We start from the raw sequence: 23,343 nt of genomic DNA on the forward strand, positions 1-23,343 counted from the left end.
AAACCCATTTCGCTGAGTTAATTTTTTGAACCTCCAGTGCTGCAAACATAACCTGATTGTGACAAAATAAACCCAAACAAGTCCAATGTATATATCATAACTTCATAAGCTTGTGAATAAGTTAGTCTGTCATTCTTTACCTTTATTATTCTCAATATTAATAATCCCAATTCTATAAATTAAATCTTCTCTATTTTTCATTTCTATATACTAATTTACATATCCAAAAATCAATCAAGCTGCAAGACACCTAAGCCAGAATTTCCAAGGACTTAGGATAAGCAAGAAAATCTTTCAGAATAGCTGCAGTAAATATACATATGTGAGGGTGCATATGGAAAGGGACCTTATGACCAAAAAATCAATTTTTTATTTCTTCACCAAATTTTTGTAGGGACTCTTTAAAAATCGGGTAGAACCCTCCATAGGCCCAAATTTTTATTATTTCATCGATTTTTTTTACTTTTAAGTGAAGCATGCATACATTTATCATTTATAAAAGTTGAAAAATGACGCAAAAAATTTGAAAAAAGACGTAAAAACGCGTAAAAAATGAAAATTTTACAAAAACTCGTGACTTTAATAAGACATGAGTGGAAAAAATCATCAAAAAAATTTTCCGATAGCGGAACTCGAATCGAAGACTTTTGGCAAGGTACATATGTTACCGTTAAAGTATTTACTCCAGGTAATGTATGAAATAACTAGTTATTTCCTAGTTATTTCATACATTAACGAAAAAGTATTTAATTCAAGTAAATTGTTCACAGTTCACCTAGGTAATGTATGAAAAATCTAGTTATTCCATGAAATAGCTAGGTGTGATCAGTTAAATCATGAAATGAGCGGTTAAAAATTATTTTATTTCAGAAATATAGTTTTGAGCATAATAAAAAACATTGGTGACAAAAAAAAGCTTCCAAAAATTGAAAAAAAATTATTTATTACAGCACTTTTCACTCGCATGACACTTTGAGTTGCACTTCATTCCATTTTTTACACATTGGCAACGTTTATTTTTTCAACTTTTTCAACGGATCCAAAAAGCCTTTCAAAAGTTCAAAACCTCTTAACTATTGGAAAAAGTTCCATTTTGGTAGGTAACTTATCGCGGTTATCGAGTAATCCACTGCTGAAATGGATGATGTTTCAAGTTCACTGAAAACTTTGACAAAGGTCTTTCCACAGAAAAATTTCAAAAAAATCGCCGATCCCCCTTACCACTTCTTGGTCAAATTGACGTGGAATGACCCCTCATATATGTTCTAGCTTTGAATTAACCTTCATTTCTTAGTTTATCGCAGTTCATTCATTGAATTCACACTTTAACTAAACACACCTCGTGTATGTATGAAATAACTAGGTAAAGTGTAGAAAAAAAAATCCAATTTCACACTTTTTCGTTAATGTATGAAATAACTAGTTATTTCATACATTACCTGGAGTAAATACTTTAACGGTAACACATATACTTACCTAGCCACTGGTATCGATTTACGAAATGTATTTTTTAACAATATATAACTAACTTTAATGTAAAACTATATAAAAAACACAAGTTGAACCAAAAAACACTGCCACAATCAGCAGCAAACAATTTTCATCAAAACTATAATACCCTAAAATTCTTGATAATATCAACAGAATTGCTAATTTGGCCAGTACAGGTCATTGGAGGGCGTGTGTGAATGTGTGGTAATGTATAGGACCTTCGAAGTTGGAATAGCCATATATAATCGTACCTTAAGACAAGGGAAATAATGCAAAACTTTAAACCCTCCTCTTGTGAAATTTTACTTTTGGTCGTAAGTTCCCTTTCCGTATGCGCCCTCACATATAAGGTGCACCGGGGCAAGTCAGAATGTTTTTTCGCCATTTCAACTTTCACCAGCTGTTACTCCCCTTCTAATGAACCAATATGGATCAAATTTATTATGTAGGTTCCCATAAGTGTTCTTAACTTTGAGCGCGATTAACACCGTAGCTTTTGCTCAGTGGAAAACTTTTCAGAGGCGTAGCTCACAAACAGAGCATCCCAAAGAAATTGCTCTGACACAAAATTGTAGAGAATTTAATTCTCTTTGAGATCACTCTCATCAGATTTTCACTAGGAGGCACGGTTCATTTGCTATATGCGAAAAACTAAGCGATAGAAAGTCTGTATTTGAAAACAAATTCAAAACAACAACAAAATACAATTGAACCAAAGACATATAAAATGAAACTGGATCGCGAAAATTTTCACACCGTGATGAAGTAGGGGTAGTACCCTCAAGTCAGCTTTAGTAGCACTTCACCAGATATAAACCTCTAGAAGCTAGAGCAAGTTTTCTAACTTACCCCGAATTTTGACTTCCCTCAGTGCACCTTAATAGATAATTGTAGCATAAGAACAATCTTAACATGTGGGCATTGTGGGTGGGCAGTTGGTGAGAAGCCAAAAGAAAGTGCACCGACTGCCCCACAAATATCCCTATAAATCTCATGGCAATAAACTAGGGGACCTAACTTGTGAGGATCACCCCTAGGCAAAATCACTCCCCTATAAACTTCAGCACAAGATGGGTTGGGGGCTTGGTCGTGATATGAACAGGCATGTGTGCAAACGAAGCCTGGGAAGTGACAACTGGGGCTTGGGCAAACGCCTACGGGTTATGGGTCGCGGTGGCAATCCGTCTCACCTCCCCCCCTCTTTCCCCCTCCCTGCTTAGGTTTGGGGTGAAGCTATAATCTTATTTAGATGCATATTTTTATTCTAGTAACCCTACGTCTAAGATTGTTTTCTTTATTTTTTCAAAAAACCTCTCTCGCCTAGTGCGACCGAGGTAAATAAATACCTACTCTTGAAAAAAAATCAGACGTACAGGTTATGCTAAGAAGTTCTCACACAGAAATTGAAAATTGAAAAAAATGTTTTTGTTATGTAGAATCCTTCTAAATGGCTAGGTACGTATGTAGGTACCTAAGTATTTTAGTTCTTTATACAGAGCCTCCAAACCTAAAAAAAAAGAAAATGAAAATTGGAGTCTGTAAAAATTTTTTAAAATTTTTAATTACCTATTTACAAAGAAGACCAACATGGTTTGGGAGGCAGAAGAAGGTTTTTTCTTGAAAAGGTATAGCTTGGAATCAAAATATTTGATCATGGAATTGTGAAAAAAAAAGCGGAATTCCAAAACAAAGACCACCCTAATAAACATTTTAGATAGGTACCTATACGTTTCTCAAAATAAACTCCTATTCAAACAAATTTTTTATTGACAAATGGTAATTTAAAATACCTATACCCATTACTTGTATTGTCATTTTGAAGTATCTATGTACTATGTAGGTTGGTGTTCTAAGTATAGATTCTGTTTAATATTCATCAATTCATCATGATGCCAGTTATTCATTCCGAGTTGATTCATGTTGGTTCAATTTCTCACTCAAAAAATACGTTGAGCTGAAAATAAAAACAGTTTCAATTACAGTGAAAACAATTGAAAACATGGAATTGATTCCAGAATACCGACATGTATAAGAAAACTACGATGATATTTATAGCAATACTCAACACAAAGTACGCCGAAGGGAAAAAATCCAAAGTTTCTCGAAAAATTGTACTATAGGCAGGATAGCAAACTGGAATCACCAACCCTAATACACCAACGACACAGATTAAACGACCTATAAGCAAATGAAGTAAGGTATTTTAATTGGATTGGAATGTTAGTTATAGGCAGTTGATGCCTGACATGATCATTTCAAAATAACTAAGCAATATTACGAGCACGCATATGGTAGGTAACTAAATGTTTTTTTTTAAACTCACCTAATTCATCTGGTGCGTAATATTTACTGAAAAATGAAAGACTCACGGACAAAACAGCGCCATGAAATACATCAAATAAAGGAACTGTAAGCAAATTATGAATAAAACATACTTATTAGTGAAGGTGAAGGATAATTTGTAAGTACATACGTATACGTTCAGTTGAAACAAAACAGTTTTTAAACCCTCCTATCATCGTATGGAACAAAAATTACATTACCAACATAAAGATGCCAATTTTGACTAGCAAATAAGTATCCAAAAGCTGCTAACGTATCCCAAAATGCAGCCAATGTACCGATCACTCCATCGTGAAGTTTTAGCAGCTTACTCAGTACAACTGAGCAGAACACACTGCCTGCAAAAAAAAAAAAAAAAAAAAAATTAGTATCAGTAGGTAAGGGGGTGCATTTTGATTATTTAAATGAGATCATTGATCTACCTAGAATCACTCCGATGTACCTATAAATTACGTACGAACTGTAATCACGTTCATCCCAATGAAATTTGTAGCGTAGAAATAAATACTGGACTGAATTTTCTCCTATATTCAAATAAAAAAAATACTTCACAAAAAATAATAGGTAGGTACTTACTACTTCATCTGACTTATTAAGTAGGTAGCCACTAGCCAAACTTACCCTGCGTAGAGAAGAACACCATAATGTAAATAATCAGCAGCATTGCCACGATGTACCTTTTACCACCCAGACTTTTCTTAAAAACTACTTTAAAACTACTGAAAATTTGCAAGAAATTGATTTGTTGCCAAAAATGACGTTTCTTTTCAACTTGCACCGATACATCTTTAACAAAACTCACAGCTAGTATCAACGTAACCAAACATAACACAAAACATATGAAATGCGTGTAGAAAAATCCAAATCTCCGAAGTATGAATCCAGCACTTCCAAATCCGCAAAGATCTCCTAACGTTCTAGCTGCTGAAAAAACCCCTAACCTCATCGTACGACTTTTCACTTCTGATACATCACATACGTAGGCTTGACTAGCAAACGTCATCAATGGTATTCCTCCAGATATTACCTCGCATATTACATTGCACAAAGCACCGTAGAAGGGATCCCATGTCCAGTAATAGGAATGAAAGCAGCCACACACTGATTGCAGAATTAGCCCGATTATGGGCAGGAAAATTAAAGGTCTTCGACGTCGACCAGCCTCGTCACTCCAGCACATTGCTATAGCACCGTACAATGTGCATAAAAAAAGCATCGTGAAACGTAAATATGTGATCATTTCAGAGGCGAATACTATTCCTTGTTTTTCTTCATCGCAAGGTGTGCTTAGGTCCGGCTCCGATGTGATGTTGACTCGACATTTTTTCTGAATAAATAAATTTATACCTGTTAATTCGGCGATAACGTAGGTAGCGGTGTATAATAAAAACGCCGGTTCGATTGTTATATTTTTCACGAAACTGGGTATATTTTTAATCATAACTGAATTTGAATTTGAAGAACGAACTCGATGAAAATGTTATCTTCTACAAACGACATACAAAGTTTAAACTCGAAATTATACTGTACGTTTCCATAAACCAACCTTAAGATAATTAAATATGAGAGTATTTAGCTCGATTAAATGACAATACGAGTAATAAAAGAACTGATACCGTTAACACGTAATACGCACTATAAAGCTTTAGTGAGCTTAAATCTACAACAGTATTTTGAATTACGAACGTTTTTTGTACGAGGTAATTGATCTACTTATACAGGGTGTTCCGAAAATCGTCTACCAAAATTCAACAGTAGATAGTATTCGAGGAGATATACAAAAAAACGTTATTATGATTGGTTACCTGTATTGTGAATTGAAGGAACCACGAGCAGCGAGCTTCGAAAAACTCTAAATTTACTAGTAATTTTAAGAAAATGGTCGAATCATTTAATTTAAATCATGCACATAGTAACTCGTAGTAGTCGTAGTACTCGGGTGCACGAACAAAAAATGTCATTATGACAAATTTTTCATCTTCAAAAATGAAGGGCCAAACTTGATTCAAAATTTCCAAATTTGTTGTGCCCTAGATTTGGAAAATTTTGAATTTTCAAATTGAGTTTGCCCTTTAATTTTGAAGGTAGGAAATTTGTCATGATAACTTTTTTTGTTCGCCCACTCAAGTACTATATGAGTTAGTGAACTGTGAAGTCATTTAAATAATTCAAACATTTTCTCATCTTTGGCAGATTTTTCAAAATTAGTAAATTTTTGCCCAAAAATGTTGAACTGACTTCAATAACCGATGAGTGCTCAAATAGACGAACAGAAAGATAATGATGACAAATTGCCTATCTTCAAAATTGAAGGCGCAAACACGTAAGGTAACCTGCCCTATTATGAGACCCTGCCTAATATGAGACCCTTCGATTTCTCAGCTGTTTATTAGCCCACTCCAGCGCTGATTGCATGTACTAATAGGTATTTGTCAATAACTAGGCTGCACCTTTCAACTGGCAAGTTTCTGTGAAATGTTTTCATTACATTGCCAATAACATTTTTTTTACTTCGTGAAATATTTTTAGAGGTGTATTTGGGGACGCATTATTTCGGAACTAGGCAAGGTAATTTTAATATCTTTACATAAATGTGCAGCCAAGATGTTATATTTTATGAATCTGGCATGTTTGGTGATTCATTTTATGATTTTATGGATTTAGAGGAAATCAAAAAAAAAACACTGATTTCCTAATATGAGACCCCATGAGTTGCCTAATATGAGACCCCATCTTGTAATACAAATTACATTGAGCTTTCTTGGAACAGGTTAAAAATGGACATAAAACACTTTAAAACGTAATAAAATCATTTAAAATATTAAAATTGGATGAAATTTGAATAATGGGCCTGTGAACTATGTACAGCTGAAGATTTAGACTTTATGTGCCCAATGCGCACCAAAACTGATAAAAATGGCATATATATCCTGTAAAAACGATTTGTATTGTTTATTAACCAAAATATAATGTTTTTATATCCTATTTCCATTTTTTTCCTATATTTTTTTAAAAAAAAACATAGGGTCTCATATTAGGACCACTTTTTTTTTGTTGTCAAAATTTCAATTTTTTTTTGATCGAAAAAAAATCATATAATTTTTGTTTTTTTTGTTTAATCAACACAAGGGGGTTGTAGATTGGAGTATTGAGTACGTTTTAGTGGAAACAGAATTAAAAAATATGCAATAGGTTCGGAGTGATACAGGTTCTACAAAAAGGTTCCCATATTAGGGCAGGTTACCTTATCGAAAATTTGAAATCCTTAAAATTTAAAGCTTTCCAAATTTTGGAAAATTCGAATCAAGTTGGTCCCTTCAATTTTGAAAATGGGCAATTTGTTATGCAAACATTTTTCGTTCGTGCACTCGAGTACTTATGGGTTATGGGCATCATTTGAATGATTCAAATATACCTATTTATTATTTTTGATGATTTTTTTCAAAATTATACTGCGATTTTTACGAAGCACGTGACCCCTTCATTTCATAAGAAAGGCAAACAGCCATAATGACGTTTTTCGTTCGTCTCCTCGAGTACAATCAACAGTTGAATTTTGACAGACAATTTCCGGAACACCCTGTAGACATTTATTTGTATATAGCCTATAATAGAGAAGTTTTAAGACTTTTTTTTTACCATCTGACATTTTTAATAAAAAAAAGTAGGTACTCAATTCAGTATATTGTTCCTAACGCTGTTTTACATCCTACAAAAATGACTAGAGCGAAAAACCCCACGATTTTTAAAAAAATGCTCCCTCAGAAGAATTCTGACACAAAGGTTGAAATTTCAACAAAAAAAAAATTCACCAATTTTTATTTTTTTGGGAACCGAGGTATTTTTCGAAAGGAGGGGGGGGGTGCATTCAAGAAAGCTATGACTAGAATTGAAAATTTTTCAAAAAAAAACTCCGTTCAAAATTGAAAAAAAAATCAAAACAAAGATTCCTCTGAATGACCGTCTTTTCGAGAAAAGTCCTCCCCCCTCAAAAAAAAAAAAATGATTCCCTTGTTTGAAACTCCCAAGTTGGAAATCAAACGAAAAAAAAGTTGAAGTTGAGCGTAAACAATGTTTGAACATTTTTCATTTTGGGTCAGAATTCTTCTAAACGAATGTCTTTTAAAGGAGGAAACTCCCTTGTCCCCTGTCCTTGCGAACAGCTCCCCTTTCCGAGTTTAATATTCAAATCTGTATAAAATTTTTTAGGATTTATTGTTAAGTTTGAGAATATTCCATATCCATTCAGTGATTACGACGTTTTTCATTCCGCTGCTGATTCTTGTTTATTTAATTTTTTATTCAAAAAATACGATGAACTGGAAAAAAAAGGTAAAAGGTAAAACACTCGGATAAATGCTCTTAAATTCAAAATGAAGATACTCGCTGTACCTACAGTAGTTTTACGCTACTTACAGATACAAAAGTAGAATCATGACATTTATAACAATGCTCAACATGAAGTATGCTGAAGGGAAAAAGTCCAAAGTTTTCAGAAAAATTATATTGTATGCTGGGTAACACGATGGAACCACCAACGATGATATAAGAAGAACGGACGACAAACGGCCTTGAAAAAAAAAACATAAATTGGTTAATACCTACTTATCTGATTAGGTACCCATTATGAAAGTTATTAGGGAGAAAAAACCGTGCAAAATAGTTTTTGGTATTGTTAAACATTTATCAATTATTACCCTTTGAGAAATTAAAAAAAAAAAAAAGGAAAAAGAATATGAATCGCAATTTTACCTCCGAGGAGGGAGGAGGAGGGATGATCGAGCGGTCTAAGAATATTATCACGGATTTTTTGATACAGAAGACGTACTTACCAACTCCCTCTAGCTAATTTGAAAATCGCTGCTCAAGGCCAAACTATTCATTTTAATATTTATAGTTGGGTAGGTACCTATGCTATTTTCAGTCATGATTTTTCTTTCAGTAGAAAATAATCCCTTGTCGAATTTTCAAAAGTTTGCCAAAAATTCAAGAAATAATTCCTGCAGTGCCTGAAATGTGAGCTACTGGTACTAGTATTACTTGTGGATACTTTCATAACTTTTTTTTGTCTACTCTGTCTAAAAAAAATTCTGCCAAATTGAGATGCCTCTCTTGCGAACAAAATTATGTATATTTTTCATTTCGGAGTTCAACTCACCTAGTTCATTAATTTCATAAAATTTACTGAAGAATGACATCATCACTGACAAAACCGCACCATGAAATACATCGAACAGAGGAACTGAAAATAAAAACAAAAACAATAGTAATTTTACTGATTTATTATTGCAGAAAAAGCACCTAATAAAGTATTGGTAATTCTGAAAACAGGAAGACTGAAAAGAAGGTCTTCCCCAGAGGAAGGACCCGGCACCTAAAAGGGTCTCCCATCTCGGCTCATCCAAATTTTTCTTAAATTTAAATTTAAATTTAAATTTAGATGTGCTTTTGGCGAAGGTTATTGAAAAGTATAAAATCAGACGAATTATTTTGTAGGTTTTTTTAAAAACTTTCGCTTTCATCTTTTTATTCTGGCAGGAATTACCTATTGGTTTCTTTTGTGTGAATCGTGTAAAAAAGAATGCCGGAGAATTTTAATCCAACTCTGCGGAGACCTTCACTTTGAGTAGGAAGTTCTTCAGAAAAAATTGAGCTGCGAAGGTGCTACTGGAGAGTGGATAATTATGGGTCCTCAATGAGGAAGAATTTTTGAAAAAAATCGTAGTTTTTTCGATTCAACTCCCAACCAAACCTGTTTTGGGGGAAATGACCCAGTTCCAAAAAATAGTATTTGAGATTCTGCACCGATCTAGGTTACTAAGAAAAATCCAAGACCACTTTTAAGGTTTTAGTGAGTGATTAAAAATTTGAAAATGGCTTGTTTTCGAATAAATTCGTCTTTTGAGAATTTTTTCTTACTCAAAATACCAAATTCATTACTTTGTATTTGTATGCCAAAAAATGTATACGAATCATTTCCGAAAGTGGGGGAAATATTTTGAAACGCGGTGGAGCCAATTTTTGTCACTGTTGAGAATTTTTAAAACTTGAGATTTGCCAAGTTTTGCGCATTTTTTTCGATTTTTTGAAATTGGAAATAAAAATGAAAAATTGGCTCCACTGTGTTCTAAAATAACTCCCTAGTTGCCAAAATTGATATAAATTTCGATAATATACAACCTTCGAAAATAAATTCTCTTTGAGGGCTAATATATCCCCTCCAAGAACACTTCCAGAGTTGACATTTTTTCTGAGCAACTTCTTGAAGATCTCCACTGAATTTGATCCTACTACATGTTTTTTTTACCCATTCTAATGCAGCTGTATTCTGTAAAATATTGTTTTCTTGCAATTTTTCATTTCCACAACAAATGCTGCCAAAATTTAGAGGTGCCTCTCACATGTATGAGTATGTATCCAAAACTTCTCAAAACGGTTCTTAACTTTTTTCAATTAATTCGTTGAGTTTAAAATAGGACACATACCCAATTTCAATCTTCTAGGTCAACTTATTGAAATTGTGATTTTTTTTCTCATAAGTAGGTATATCTATATAGGTATAAGATATCATGTTTGGCCAAAATTTTATTTTCCAAAAATTCACCAAAAATTGAAAAATTTACGCAACTGAAATTTTGACTGGGGGGTTGCATTTTTGAATATTCTTACAATTCAGCTTTTTCCTTTTCAAAAACTTTTTTTGAAAGTTAGGATACTACCCTTGTGAGACTTGATAGGAAGGTACTAACATTCTACCCCCTGATGCAACATGGTGCAAAAAATGTAGGTAAACATTGAATTCAATAAATAGAAGGAGGAGAAATAAGACCAGGAAAATTTCTCACAAATTTTTCCAAAATGAAAATAGGACTTACCAACAAAAAGATGCCAATTTTGATTAGCAAATAAGTATCCGACAGCTGCAACGGTATCCCATACTCCGGCCAATGCACCAATCACAGCGTCATGTAATTTCAACAGTTTGCTCAAGACAATTGAACAAAATACATTGCCTATGGGTGGTTTATAGACAAAATAACTTCATGAATGCATACTTAACTGGAGTAAAAAAAAAACACCCATCTAGATACATTCTGATAAAATTATTAAGTGAGTATAAGATAGATAGGTAGCTTACCAATAATAACTCCAATATATCTGTAAATAACGTACAAACTGTAATCCTGTTCATTCCAATGGAATTTATGCCGTAGAAACAAATATTGAACCGAATTTTCACCTAGAATGAAAAGAAAATGATTTAGGTACCTAAGTCATAAGTCTGCCTATTTTAAAACTAGAGTAGGTAGGTATAGTACCTAAAATAAAACATTGTTGTCGATTAATTATGGTAGTAAAATTGTCATATTCACCTTGCACAGAGAAATACACCAACACATTGATACCAATCAACATAACAATAATGATCCTCCTGCTCTTGAGACTCTTCTTGAAAACTATTTTAAAACTATCAACGATTCGCATAACATTAAAAACTCGACAAAAATGCGCTTTTCTTTCCACATGCACAGATGCATCTTCGACAAAAACCCAAGCCAACACCAACGCAACCGTTGATAAAACAAAACATATCAAATACGTGTAAAAAAATCCAAATTTTCGAAGCACGAACCCAGCACTTCCGAATCCTGCCAGATCACCGGCTGTTTTAGTAGCTGAAAAAAGACCTAATCTCATCGTACGACTTGCCACGTCCGATACATCGCATAAGTGAGCTTGACTAGCTACAATCATCAATATTATTCCTCCACATGCTACTTCGATAATAACATTCCACAAAGCGCTTTTAAACGGATCCCAAGTCCAGAAATAAGAATGCAAACAGCCACATAGCGATTGACCCATAAGTCCTAACATAGGTAGCATAATTAAAGGTTTACGACATCGGCCAGCTCCGTCACTCCAGCTCATTGCCAGCGCAGCGTACAAGAGGATCAGGAAGTACATTATGAAACGAAGATAACTCATGATTCCCGATGCGAAAACTATTCCTTGTTTTTCATCGTCACAAGGGGTACTCAAGTCTGGCTCTGATGTGGCGTTAAATCGGCATTTTTTCTGAATTAATAAATTAACACCGGTTAGTTCCACTACGACGAATGCAGCCATCGATAATAAAACCGCCGGTTCGACGGTTACATTTTTCACGAAACGAGATACATTTTTAATCATGGTTGAACTCGAGCGAAAAATTGAACGTAGAAATTCACATTGACATAATTTTACACTACATTTGTTCTAATAACTGCATGTTTTATACAAATACGTACCAGTGCAAAGTCGGTATGAAAGAATATACCCTGGTTAAATTACCTGCGACAGTTATTGAAGGATCACTTGAAATAATCTAAAGTGTATGTAACTAACACTTCACCACGTTCACGTGTAATAATAAACTTATGGTACTTACACTGCGTATAATAAGGTACATACCTTGTCCACACTACAAAGAACTTTTAACCTAATATCTTGGGGCATGGACCATTCTAGTTACAATTATTGCTTTATTGTCTAACGAAGTTCCTAGTTCTTAAAACTTTTCCCCAAAACTGCAATTTTTAATGTTTATTCTCAACATTCTTCATTCTCAATATTTGAAAAAATGAATTCTTAGGGATACATACCTTGAAAAATGATCTCTTTTTAAAAAAGAATTCTCCTTTGGGCTGCTCGTATTACTCTATTTGTTTTCCTCACACAGCGGGAATGGTTTAAAAAATCCTGACGCAAAAATTAAAATGTTTTCGATATATTATTTGGTTTTTTGATGCGTTAGTTTTTTTTGAATTCGAAGTAAGGAGAGAAAACTCGGCCCAATTTTTTTGAACTTGGAGAAAAATTCAAAAATTTATACCTACTTAACTTATTTTCTTATATTAAACAAACGGAATTCCAAAATAAGAGCCACCTTTATAAACATTGTACGTTTCACATAATAATAAACTTCTGTGCATCCAAATTTTTTATTGACAAATTTAAATTTAAAATGTACCAATGTAACTACTCCAATTATTTTCATTTTGAAATATGTGGGTAGGTGATCTAAGCGTAAAGTCTGTTTAATAATCATATTCATCATGATGCCCGTTCTTCATTCCGCGGTGATTCTTGTTGATTCAATTTCACGCTCAAAAAATACGCTAAGCTGAAAACGAAAAAATATGTTTAATCACAATGAAAAAGATTCGAGCACCTACCTAAATATTTTTAGAATTGAAAACATGGATTATTATTAATTCCAGAATACCAACATGTATAAGACAATTACGATGACATTTACTGCTATACTCAACGTGAAGTACGCTGAAGGGAAAAAATCCATAGTTTTTCGAAATATTGTACTATAGGCAGGATAACAAGCTGGAATCACCAATCCTAATACTGCAAGGACACAGGTTAAACGACCTATAAGCAAACGAAGTAAGATATTTTAAATGGATTGGAATGTTAGGTAGGCCGTAGGTATGCCTGACGTGATGAGTAATTTCCGAATAAACAATATTACGAACACCCGGGTAGGTAGGTACCTATATAAATTTATTAACTTAATTTTAAACTCACCAAATTCATCTGGTGCGTAATATTTGCTGAAAAATGAAAGACTCACAGACAAAACAGTGCCATGAAATACATCAAACAAAGGAACTGTAAGTAAATTTATGAATAAAACATATTAGTAAAGAATAATTGTAAGCACATGCACGTTCAAGTGAAAAAAAAAATACATTTCAGGCCAAATGCGCAGAAGTAGTTGCAAAAATTAAGGTCATAAATTATTAAGAATTTTCTTTACGCCGGAGAACTACTTCGAGCAGCTGAAAATTTATAGTGCATTTTCGTTGAAGTGAAACACCTAAATCCCTTCTATCATCGTATAGAACGAAAATTGCATTACCTACCAACATAAAGATGCCAATTTTGGCTTGCAAATAAGTACCCAAAGGCTGCTATAGTATCCCAGAATGCAGCCATCGTACCGATCATTCCATCGTGCAGTTTTAGCAGTTTACTCAGCACAACTGAGCAGAATACACTGCCTGCAAAAAAACAAAAAAATAAGAATATGTAGGTGAGGGGGTGGATATCGATTAGGGTGTAGGTACCTATTTTGCAAAGTTGAAATTTTCCAACTACCCCCCCCCCCCCCGTTGTTTCCACGGGTGAAAAAATAATTAACTATTTTTTTATTTTCGCCCTATCTGCAAAAAAGTGGTGCCGGTACCCCTTCCTTCAAGTTGAAAAAAATAAAAATAAAACATAATAAATTCAATCAAAACGAGGGAAAATTCGTTGAAAATATCTTATTTCCAAGTTAGAACTGGTCTACATAACCCCTTGTGTAAGGAAAAAACATTCGATGGACCCCGAATGATGTGGGCACTTTTGTGTGGAGTCTTCCCCAAATTTTGGAAAAAGTATGATTTTTGGTCCCTTGTATGAACTATGAAGCCCCCAAAGTTGAAAAATATCGAAAAAGATGAAAAACTGATGTCCGTAGAGTGTAGACTGTAGGTACAAATTATTTGAAAAATTTTCATCTCTGAGTAGAGTTGTAGTCGCACTCTTTTACAGGAGATAGCGTATATTTCCATCTATATTAGGTTTCTATAGCAAATCTGATAGTTTCATTCAGGGAGAGTTGGCCAATGAGTTTGTTGTTAACAGCTCCGATCATTTCCTCCCTCTCGTCATTCTTCCTTGTATTTTCCCCTGTACCCCTAGCATGAAAATACTGTTTTCTGTTTCTCGTATTTTATGAGCTAAATACTTTAGCTTTCTATTTTTGATATCTTCAACTACAACATTCCACTCCTCTCCTATTCTTGCTAATACTTCCTTGTTGGTAATGAAATCCTTCCATGAGATCCATAGTAGCCTTCAATAGCACCACATCTCAAAATGTTTCACAGGAATACTTCAGAATGGTCCATACGTACTACGTAGCATCACATAATTCTCTTCCTCCGGCCTATACTCATTGTTTGATTTCCCAGCACATTAGCAAGGTTGTTGAAAGTGCTTTTTGCCATTCCAATCCGTGACTTAATTTCTTCATGATCTCTACCATTGTTGTTTATCAGCGCTCCAAGGTATCTGAATTGGTTTACATTTTCAATTTCTTGTGTTCTAATGTTGATTTGGACCTCTTTATCGTCTCCTTTTGTAAATCTCATCACCTTGGTCTTGCCTGTGTTTATTTTAATTCCATATTTTAACCCTATAGGGTAAGGTTGCCGAAATTGTACCAGCGCCCAAATCGTACCACCCCCTCTATCTCAGAAACTATCTGCAAATAGCACTTTCTACTGATAAAATATGTTACTAGCATGTATTTCAAGGTGCCTGATATCAATATCAGGCACATTGAATCATTGGTGGTTTTTTTGATGTTTTTTTAGAAAAATTGCATCTTCCATTAAAAAAACTGACCTGTTATGTCGATACTGTAATACACAGACGTGCTATGTCCAATTTTTGAAATTTTACAGGACAGCTATTACAAGTTTTTTTCCTTGCTTTACTCCTGTATAAATGGTAGAACGGAACAGACTTTTACTCGGTGATGATAACAATATTGGACAAAGCACTTTTTTGCAAGTTGTAGTGCTTTTGATAACAAATCCAACGATATCAAAAACTCATTTTTCATAAAACGTGGACATAGCACGTCTGTGTATTACAGTATCGATGTAAGGTAAGTACGTTTAATCCTCTTAAAAGTATGTAATATTACCTACATTTAGAGATATTTATGAAAAAATTTCATCAACATCAACCTGAGTGATAGAAGATTGATGTTAAAAAATGTGAGTTGCTCAAATCGTACTTGTTGATGCTTGCTATTTCGTCGTACGTATTTTCACTTATTACATATACCTAGTTAGTCTTATTGTACACCTGATGAAGGCTTCTACTCTAAAAGTTGTCTAAATCGTACCATGATTTCAATACAGAAATGTAATGTCATCAAATGTTGAAAAGAAAAAATGTGAAAAATTGTTCTGCGGAAGATATGGAAGGGCTCTTTGGAGAAATATGGTGAAAATAATTTGGTTTGAACGAGTGCTGCTGTAAATATGAAATACCCAAGCTCAACTTTCTTTGACATTTTAGAGACATTGTAAAAAAAGGGACAGATGAAGGAATGAAGGTCAAAGTGCAGGGGGAAACATGATATGGCCACACAGGGAAAATTAGAATTTGACTTCGAGGTGGTAGGAGGTCATAGAGCTTTATTTCTACCAATTTCATTCATGGGTACAATTTGAGAAACTGGTGGTACAATTTGAGCAACTAGGTCCCTAAATCGTACCTTTTTGATACCTTTGCGCGGATTCAAATAGCGCCTTTGCTATTTGAGAGGGAGAAGTAGATGTGGATGGAAAGATTGCAAAGTTCCTGAGAGCCACAGGACTGATAAATAGGACCCTGGGAAGCAGTACGGTGCGAAAAGAAACAAGATTGAAGGTGTACAATAGGGTGGTTCAAAGAACAATAGAAAAAACTTTGTTTTAATTTTTTGAGCTTACCCCCTAGAAGTGTTCCATTTGGTTAGAAAACACTTCACAAAAAATTTCAGAGCAAAAAAAAGGATATTTAGAGGTCACGCACGAGAGTTGAAGGTTGAGAAGGTATGAGCGCGCCGAGCGAAAACTTCCCATGGTTGCACGCTGGGGAATGCAGTGTTGCGTTCCCTCCTTGGATTGAAGTAGTATTACACAACTTTATCCCCTCTACAATGTATGATAAGTAAGGCTAGTCCTTTGTGGGCTTTTTAGATGTTATTAATGAAGAGTCAATGACTTTTTTTCAAATCAAAAGCTCATTGAAGGAGGAAATACAAAGGATAACAAAAGTAAAGAAAAAAGTATGAATTTAAGGTTGTATTTTCTCTCTGTAGTCAGTCTTATCTCGCACCTGATGAAGGCACTGTGTGCCAAAACGTAGTGTTTCTATGCTTTTAACGTAATAATAAAAACCTATAATATTCAATCAAGTCATAATGTGTCATTTTGAATTTTATTTTACCTATTTTGAGATAGGGAGTCCAGTGGCGTAATTAGAATGTTTTAAATGCATATACTTATTGCTCAATTCGTCGAGTAATTTCTATTATATTCTGAATGAATTATGATGAATGATGATTTCCTATATATTTTGAGACCTGTGGAGGGGGGAGCTTCCTGGCACGACTTATTAGTTATTTTTACAAACATGGTTGAAGAAAATTGCCTCATAAAACACGACAACTTTAGGGCATTAACAAATATTTTTTTCACACATACCTACCTATTAGATCATCATCATTATCGAGTCGTATAACTGCTCGAGGTGGTATACCTTAGTATAAATAAGAGCTCATCTCCTCTCTAATCCACAAGTAAGTCGTGGGTGGAGATGGGGGGGGGGCTAAAACTTGTAGGTACATATTTAACTTGATCTAAAACCTAAGTAGAGAGACTCGGTGACCGAGGTGTTAGAACTAGAAAGTTCACAATTTAAAAGATTTTATCTTGATTTTCGATTTTTCATTGGTAGGTACTTTGAGAAATTGAGAGACCCCCGGCACCACTTATTTTTTACTGAGGGGGCTGAACATTTCTTTGTGTGATGTTCTCATCCGAAGTAGGTATAGAGCTGTAGGGGGTGGGAGCGCAAAAAATCGGAAAAATTTACATCATGTATAAAGAGATCAGTGACCTACCTAGAATCACTCCGATATACCTATAAATTACGTACGCACTGTAATCACGTTCATCCCAATGAAATTTGTACCGTAGAAATAAATACTGGACTGAATTTTCTCCTATTTAAAATTAAAAAAATTATTCCATTGATTAGGTAATTCTAGCGAATAGTTTATCTAGTTCTTTAACGTAGTATGATCTACTTCACCTGACTAATCAAGTAAGTAGGTAGCCAAACTTACCCTGCGTACAGAAGAACACCATAGTGTAAATAATCAGCAAAATAGCCGCGATATACCTTTTACTTCCGAGGCTTTTTTTGAAAATCACATTAAAACTAGTGCAAATGTGCATGACATTGAAACGTTGCCAAAAATGAGGTTTCTTTTCAACTGGCACCGATGTATCTTTGACAAAAGCCCAAGCTAATATCAACGTAACCACAGATAACACAACGCATATGAGATACGTGTAGAAAAATCCGAATCTCCGAAGTATGAATCCGGCACTTCCAAATCCCACAAGATCTCCTAGCGTTCTAGCTGCTTGAAAAAACCCTAACCTCATCGTACGACTTTTCACTTCTGATGCATCACATACGTAGGCTTGACACGCAGACGTTATCATTGGTATTCCGCCAGTTATTACTTCGCATATTACATTGCACAATACATTATAGAAGGGATCCCATGTCCAGAAATACGAATGAAAGCAGCCACAACTGATTGCAGAATTAGTCCAATTATGGGCAAGAAAATTACAGGTCTTCGACGTCGACCAGCCTCGTCACTCCAGCACATCGCTATAGCTCCATACACAGTGCATAAAAACATCATAGCGAAATTTAAATATGTGACCATTTCAGAGGCGAATACTATTCCTTCTTTTTCTTCATCACAAGGTGTACTTAGGTCCGGCTCCGATGTGATATTGATTCGACATTTTTTCTGAATAATTAAATTTGTACCTGTTAATCCAGCGATGAGAAAGACAGCAGTGTATAGGAAGAACGCGGGTTCGATTGTTATATTTTTAACGAAACTGGGTATAGTTTTAATCATAGCTGAATTTTAAGAACGAGAACTCGATGAAAACGTTACAACTGATGCGACATACACAGTCTAACCTCGAAATATTACTTTGCGATAGATTAGGCTCTTCCTAACAATCGTACGTTTACTTAAACCAATATTGAGATAGGCAATTAACGCAAGCACGAGACTATGTAGCTCGATTGAATGACTGAATGACAATAATAAAATAACTGATTAGCTAAGTCTAAGTACCCACTTCTACAGATAACACGTAATCCGTATAGTACCATCAAAAGCAAATAGTGGGCTCAAGTAGGTTTGTAAGTCACCTATAGACATTTATTTATATAGTCTACAATGAGAAAATTAAAAAATTTTTGCCATCTGACATTTTTCATAAAAAGTAGGTAGGTACATACTTACCTAGTTACGTTCCTAACGCTATTAATTTACATCTTACAAAAAGTGACTCTAGAGCGAAAAAACCCACAATTTTTTCAGAAATGCTCCATTATTGAGCACCCATACCTATTGCTCTCGTCACTAGAGCACTTCCACAGAAAAGGTTTTTTCTGAGTTACTTTCAACTCAGAATAAAATTCTTCACAAAATATCGTCAAAATATTGATTTATTTTCAATTCTAGATATTGGACACCTACTTAATTAATGAAAAATACACCATTGCTCATTGGCAAAAATAAATAGGTACCTGATTAATCACAATATTTGTGCTCTAGGTACTTATGTGCTTATATTCAAGTCATTTTGGACCCTCCAGTGACCTTTTGAAAATTCCTGGAGCCTCCAGCAGATTTTTGAAATATAAAATTGCAACAAAATTTCACCTTTTTCACTTCATTTAATAAAATTTCATGTTTCAAAAATCTCCTGGAGACTCCAGAAATTTTCAAAAGGTCACTATAAAGGCTCCAAAATGACTTGAAACCACCTAAAGTCGACTTCATAGCATATTGAAATTAGAGGACATATTTAATTTCTGCATTCCAACTCGACTTGATGAAATTTTGTGGGAATTTCGAATTTTAAAAATCTGCTGGAAGCTTCAGTAGTTTAGTTTTCAAAAAGTCGCTGGAGGCTTGATAAGTAAGGTAGAGTCTAAAATACTCTTAGTCGTAAGATAACGATTGAGTATTCAGACAAGTGTGATGCTAGCTAGCCACACTAAGTAAACAACAATTGGGATTGACACTGAGAGTTATGTACTTAATGTGTTCCCTATTCACTTAATGCAATCAGCCACTGCTAGATTAACAATACTTACCCCCGGCTAGGTGCGCGAATAGAGATTTTACCATGATTATTTGTGACACGGCCAGCGATACCAGACCATATGTCGGAAAACTTTTTTCTGAGATAATCGCGTTTTCATGGAAAAAGTCAGAAAATATCAAAAAAAAATTTTTTGTCGATTCATATACTATGAAGCCTATACTTTGGAATAGGTGTACCCACCGATCTCAAACACGTCGTTTTAGTGGTGAAAAACCGGTTTTACAAACGTGCTTTTCATAAAAAAATGTCAAAAAAAAAAAATATATTATGATGTAAAACCATTAAAAGATGAAGAAAATGAAAAAAAAAAAAAATTTAAAAATGTTACAAAAATAACCCAAACTTTCAAACACGTTTTTCTCAGAATTTTGGTTTTTGAATTTCAAAAAATACGCAACTTTGAAATTTTGAAAATTTGTCAGATTTTAATATTTTGAAAATCTGTTTGCACCATTGAAAAGAGGAAGAAAAACACTACCAGAAACCACAATAAAACGAAAAAATTTTTTGTGGACATATGGTATGGTATCGCTGGCCGCGTCACATTTATCATGAATAAGTGCAAGGAATAAATACGCGATTATTACTCGAACTTGTATTACACAAATAAAATACAATTGCAATCACGAGTATTACAAATGGAAAAAGACTTAACACAACTAAAAACTTAATTGAAATAAAGAAATAAACTATTATAAAAAACCTTTAACCGAGGGCCTGAGCTCTCCTGTATTTTAGGGTACTACTAGGGGGCTCCGCCCCCTGTGCTGCTCCGCAGCCCCAACCCCGGCTCGCGCCCTCGCTTCGCTCGGGCTGCTCGCCTTCCCTCCTCCCCTCCGAAAAAGCTCAAAATTGTTGATGAATTGGCAACAATTTTCTCCAATGTAAAAAATCTTTCATCTCAAGTTTTCCATTTTTTGTTTTCAGTTTTCGATTCAATTTTAGTTTTTCTTTGTTTAGACGTCGTTCAATTTTCTTTGTTTAAATTCACTTTCATCATCATTTTTTCTTGTTTTTATTTTTTATTTTCATTTTTTCTTCTTCAGTTTTATTTTTGCATTTTTTCTTGTTGTCAGTTTAAAACTTAGCTCCAGAGTTGTCTGTGAAGTGTGAAGAGAGACATTTTAGTCTTTAAAGAGAGGGTATTTTTGAAAGAATTTCTGTTTTCTCGCTCTAGCCCTACCTTATTTGTTTTAGGAAAAATAGTAGGTTTGCAATTCCAAAAGATAGTATTTGAGATTCTGCTTAGACTTAGACCATTATTGCTATTTAGAATCCAAGGCCCCTTTTTCTCGACAAAAATTGCAAAAAAGCATAACATTTTTCGCCACAAATTTCCAAAAAGATTTGATTTCTGCAAAAACATAACAAAAGTTTTTGCTTTTTACCATATTCTGTGGAAAATCTCGCCTCCTAAACTTTTTTTGTTACCTCAAAATGCCAAAAATAAATGCTGAAAAGTGTCACTTTTTTTTTTACTAAAAATTGTTTAAAACTCGTTTCTTTTTTTTGACCATTGAATTACTATAAAGTGAAAATTGTCGTTTTTTTGCAAAAAAATTCCCAAAAAGGTTTTATTTTTTAAACCAAATAATTCACCTATTCACAATGCAAACTTGGGGTAAGTATTTTTTGATTTTGAGATAATGGTTACATAGCTGGCAGAAGTGTTGGTGTAAGCGGGCGCTTTCATCAAGCTAGCAAAAAATTTCCAGGATGTAAAATGAGATACCCTATAGCAGCTTAGCAGCTTTCTCAAACTTGTAAAACAGAATCAGTGAAGTCACCTAACAAATTGATGAAAAAATGATGAATTTTAATAAAATCGTTTTTTTTTTCTTTATTGCTCTCATCAAATTTATCTACCAATGGGGAGGGGGTCCATCTTCTGTTTCCAGATGCGTTTATGCGTGTGTTTTAGCAATTTTTTTAATACCAATTCTTATAAAGTTGATTTGATTTGATTTGATTTGATAAATGGACACAGCCTACCTTGTGAAAATTAAATTATTTCTCTTATTTTGAAACCAACCTATGCAATACATATAAATTAAAAAACATGTGATATTGACATTTTAAATTTAAAAGCAATGTCTTTTTTCCCTGAAAAATTGCCTCTAAAAATTTGAGTAAAATTTTTCTATAATAAAAATTTTCCGATGTTATTTAATGAGAACAAAATGAATCATTTCATTTAAAGAATTTTTGGGTGACTTTTTTGGCCAAAAAATTCTTCAAATGAAATGATTTAGACATTGAATATGAAAAATCTCCCTGCCTTTATTTGCCTTCATTAAATAACATAGGAAAATTTTTATTATTGGGAAATTTTAAGCTCAAATTTTGAGAGACAACTTTTTAGGCAATTTTTGCCAAAATTACACAATTTTATAATCCCCTCTTCTTTAAGAATTTTTCTCGTCCTGTTTTTTTCTTAGGTTCGAATACCTACTTGGATGCAAGTTGTGCAATTGATTTTTGTTTTTGTGTTTTTGCCCCTAACACCGGCTCGCGCTTCTCCCCCCAAACATGTTGAAAATATTTCCCCTGAAAGTTCAAAATTCTTCATGAACTGGCAACAATTTTCTGCAATAGGTTTCCATTTTTAGTTTTCAGTTCTATTTTTGCATTTTTTCCTGTTTCCAGTTTTGATCGAATTTTAGTTTTTCTTTGTTTAGATGTTTGTCGTTCAAATTCACTTCCATTATTATCATTTTTTTCTTGTTTTCATTTTTTATTTTCAATTTTTTGTCTTCAGGTTTATTTTTGCATTTTTTCTTGTAAGTTAGTCAGTTTTTCATTCAATTTTAGTTTTTTTTCCTTTTGAAATCTTTCAATTTTCTTCGCCAATTGTTTTCAATTTTATAATCATAATTTCTTCTTGTTTTTATTCATCAATTTTTGACATCTATTCTTTTTCATTCCTTTTTTTATATATTTCATTTTTTATTGGACTCATCATCAATTCCTATAATTTTTCTGTTATCATTTTTCATTGTTTTATTTTTTGTTAATTTTTTCATTTATTCGCCATGAATTCATTTTTATCGTTTTCGTTTTTGCATTTTCTTTTCTTACAATTGTTTCCTGGTTTTGGTTTCGATTTGATCTGATTTCTTTTGTTTTCATTCAGTTTTTATCAAGATTGATGCAGTTTCAATTTAGATTTTGTTTAATTCATTAATTTTTTCTTTTCTTTTATTCCTTATGCATTTATTTTTCATCACTTTTCTTTCTTTGTTTCATGACTTTTACCTCACTTTTTATTTTCGTGTTCAAACGCGCCCTATATTTTTCTCCAATATTCTTTCTGGCCTTTTTCTGGTTTACTTACTTTCTTAATTTATTCATATTTCATATAGGTACCTATACATACTCTCATTCTCAATCGCTATCTTTCTCCTAAGATGTTTAAATTTATTCAGATTTCCTCACTTTTAAATTTTTGTGAGTATAATTAAAAGGATAAATA

The 23,343-nt window shown here is 33.7% G+C and overlaps 3 protein-coding genes across 3 annotated transcripts; all 3 read right to left on the reverse strand.

The window, feature by feature from the left end:
• Positions 1-3,064: 3,064 nt before the first annotated feature.
• On the reverse strand, positions 3,065-6,749 carry LOC135838937 (probable peptidoglycan muropeptide transporter SLC46). Its single transcript, XM_065354763.1, has 6 exons — positions 4,456-6,749; positions 4,257-4,358; positions 4,035-4,172; positions 3,815-3,898; positions 3,516-3,669; positions 3,065-3,445 (listed from the first exon to the last, which is right to left on the reverse strand). Exons 1-6 carry the CDS (start codon positions 5,273-5,275, stop codon positions 3,388-3,390), a joined length of 1,356 nt encoding a protein of 451 aa, XP_065210835.1. The 5' UTR covers positions 5,276-6,749; the 3' UTR covers positions 3,065-3,387.
• Positions 4,455-12,126, reverse strand: LOC135838938 (proton-coupled folate transporter-like). The gene is made up of 6 exons (XM_065354764.1): positions 11,208-12,126; positions 10,973-11,074; positions 10,710-10,847; positions 8,993-9,076; positions 8,251-8,404; positions 4,455-8,153 (listed from the first exon to the last, which is right to left on the reverse strand). Exons 1-6 carry the CDS (start codon positions 12,025-12,027, stop codon positions 8,099-8,101), a joined length of 1,353 nt encoding a protein of 450 aa, XP_065210836.1. The 5' UTR covers positions 12,028-12,126; the 3' UTR covers positions 4,455-8,098.
• A 675-nt stretch (positions 12,127-12,801) lies between these two features.
• LOC135838939 (probable peptidoglycan muropeptide transporter SLC46) lies at positions 12,802-18,788 on the reverse strand. The gene is made up of 6 exons (XM_065354765.1): positions 17,786-18,788; positions 17,561-17,662; positions 13,755-13,892; positions 13,417-13,500; positions 13,107-13,260; positions 12,802-13,000 (listed from the first exon to the last, which is right to left on the reverse strand). The coding sequence occupies exons 1-6, from the start codon at positions 18,168-18,170 to the stop codon at positions 12,931-12,933; spliced, it is 933 nt and encodes a 310-aa protein (XP_065210837.1). The 5' UTR covers positions 18,171-18,788; the 3' UTR covers positions 12,802-12,930.
• Between the last annotated feature and the right edge of the window lie 4,555 nt (positions 18,789-23,343).

Source organism: Planococcus citri, chromosome 3 (assembly GCF_950023065.1).
Source record: "Planococcus citri chromosome 3, ihPlaCitr1.1, whole genome shotgun sequence".
Lineage (NCBI taxonomy): Eukaryota > Metazoa > Arthropoda > Insecta > Hemiptera > Pseudococcidae > Planococcus > Planococcus citri.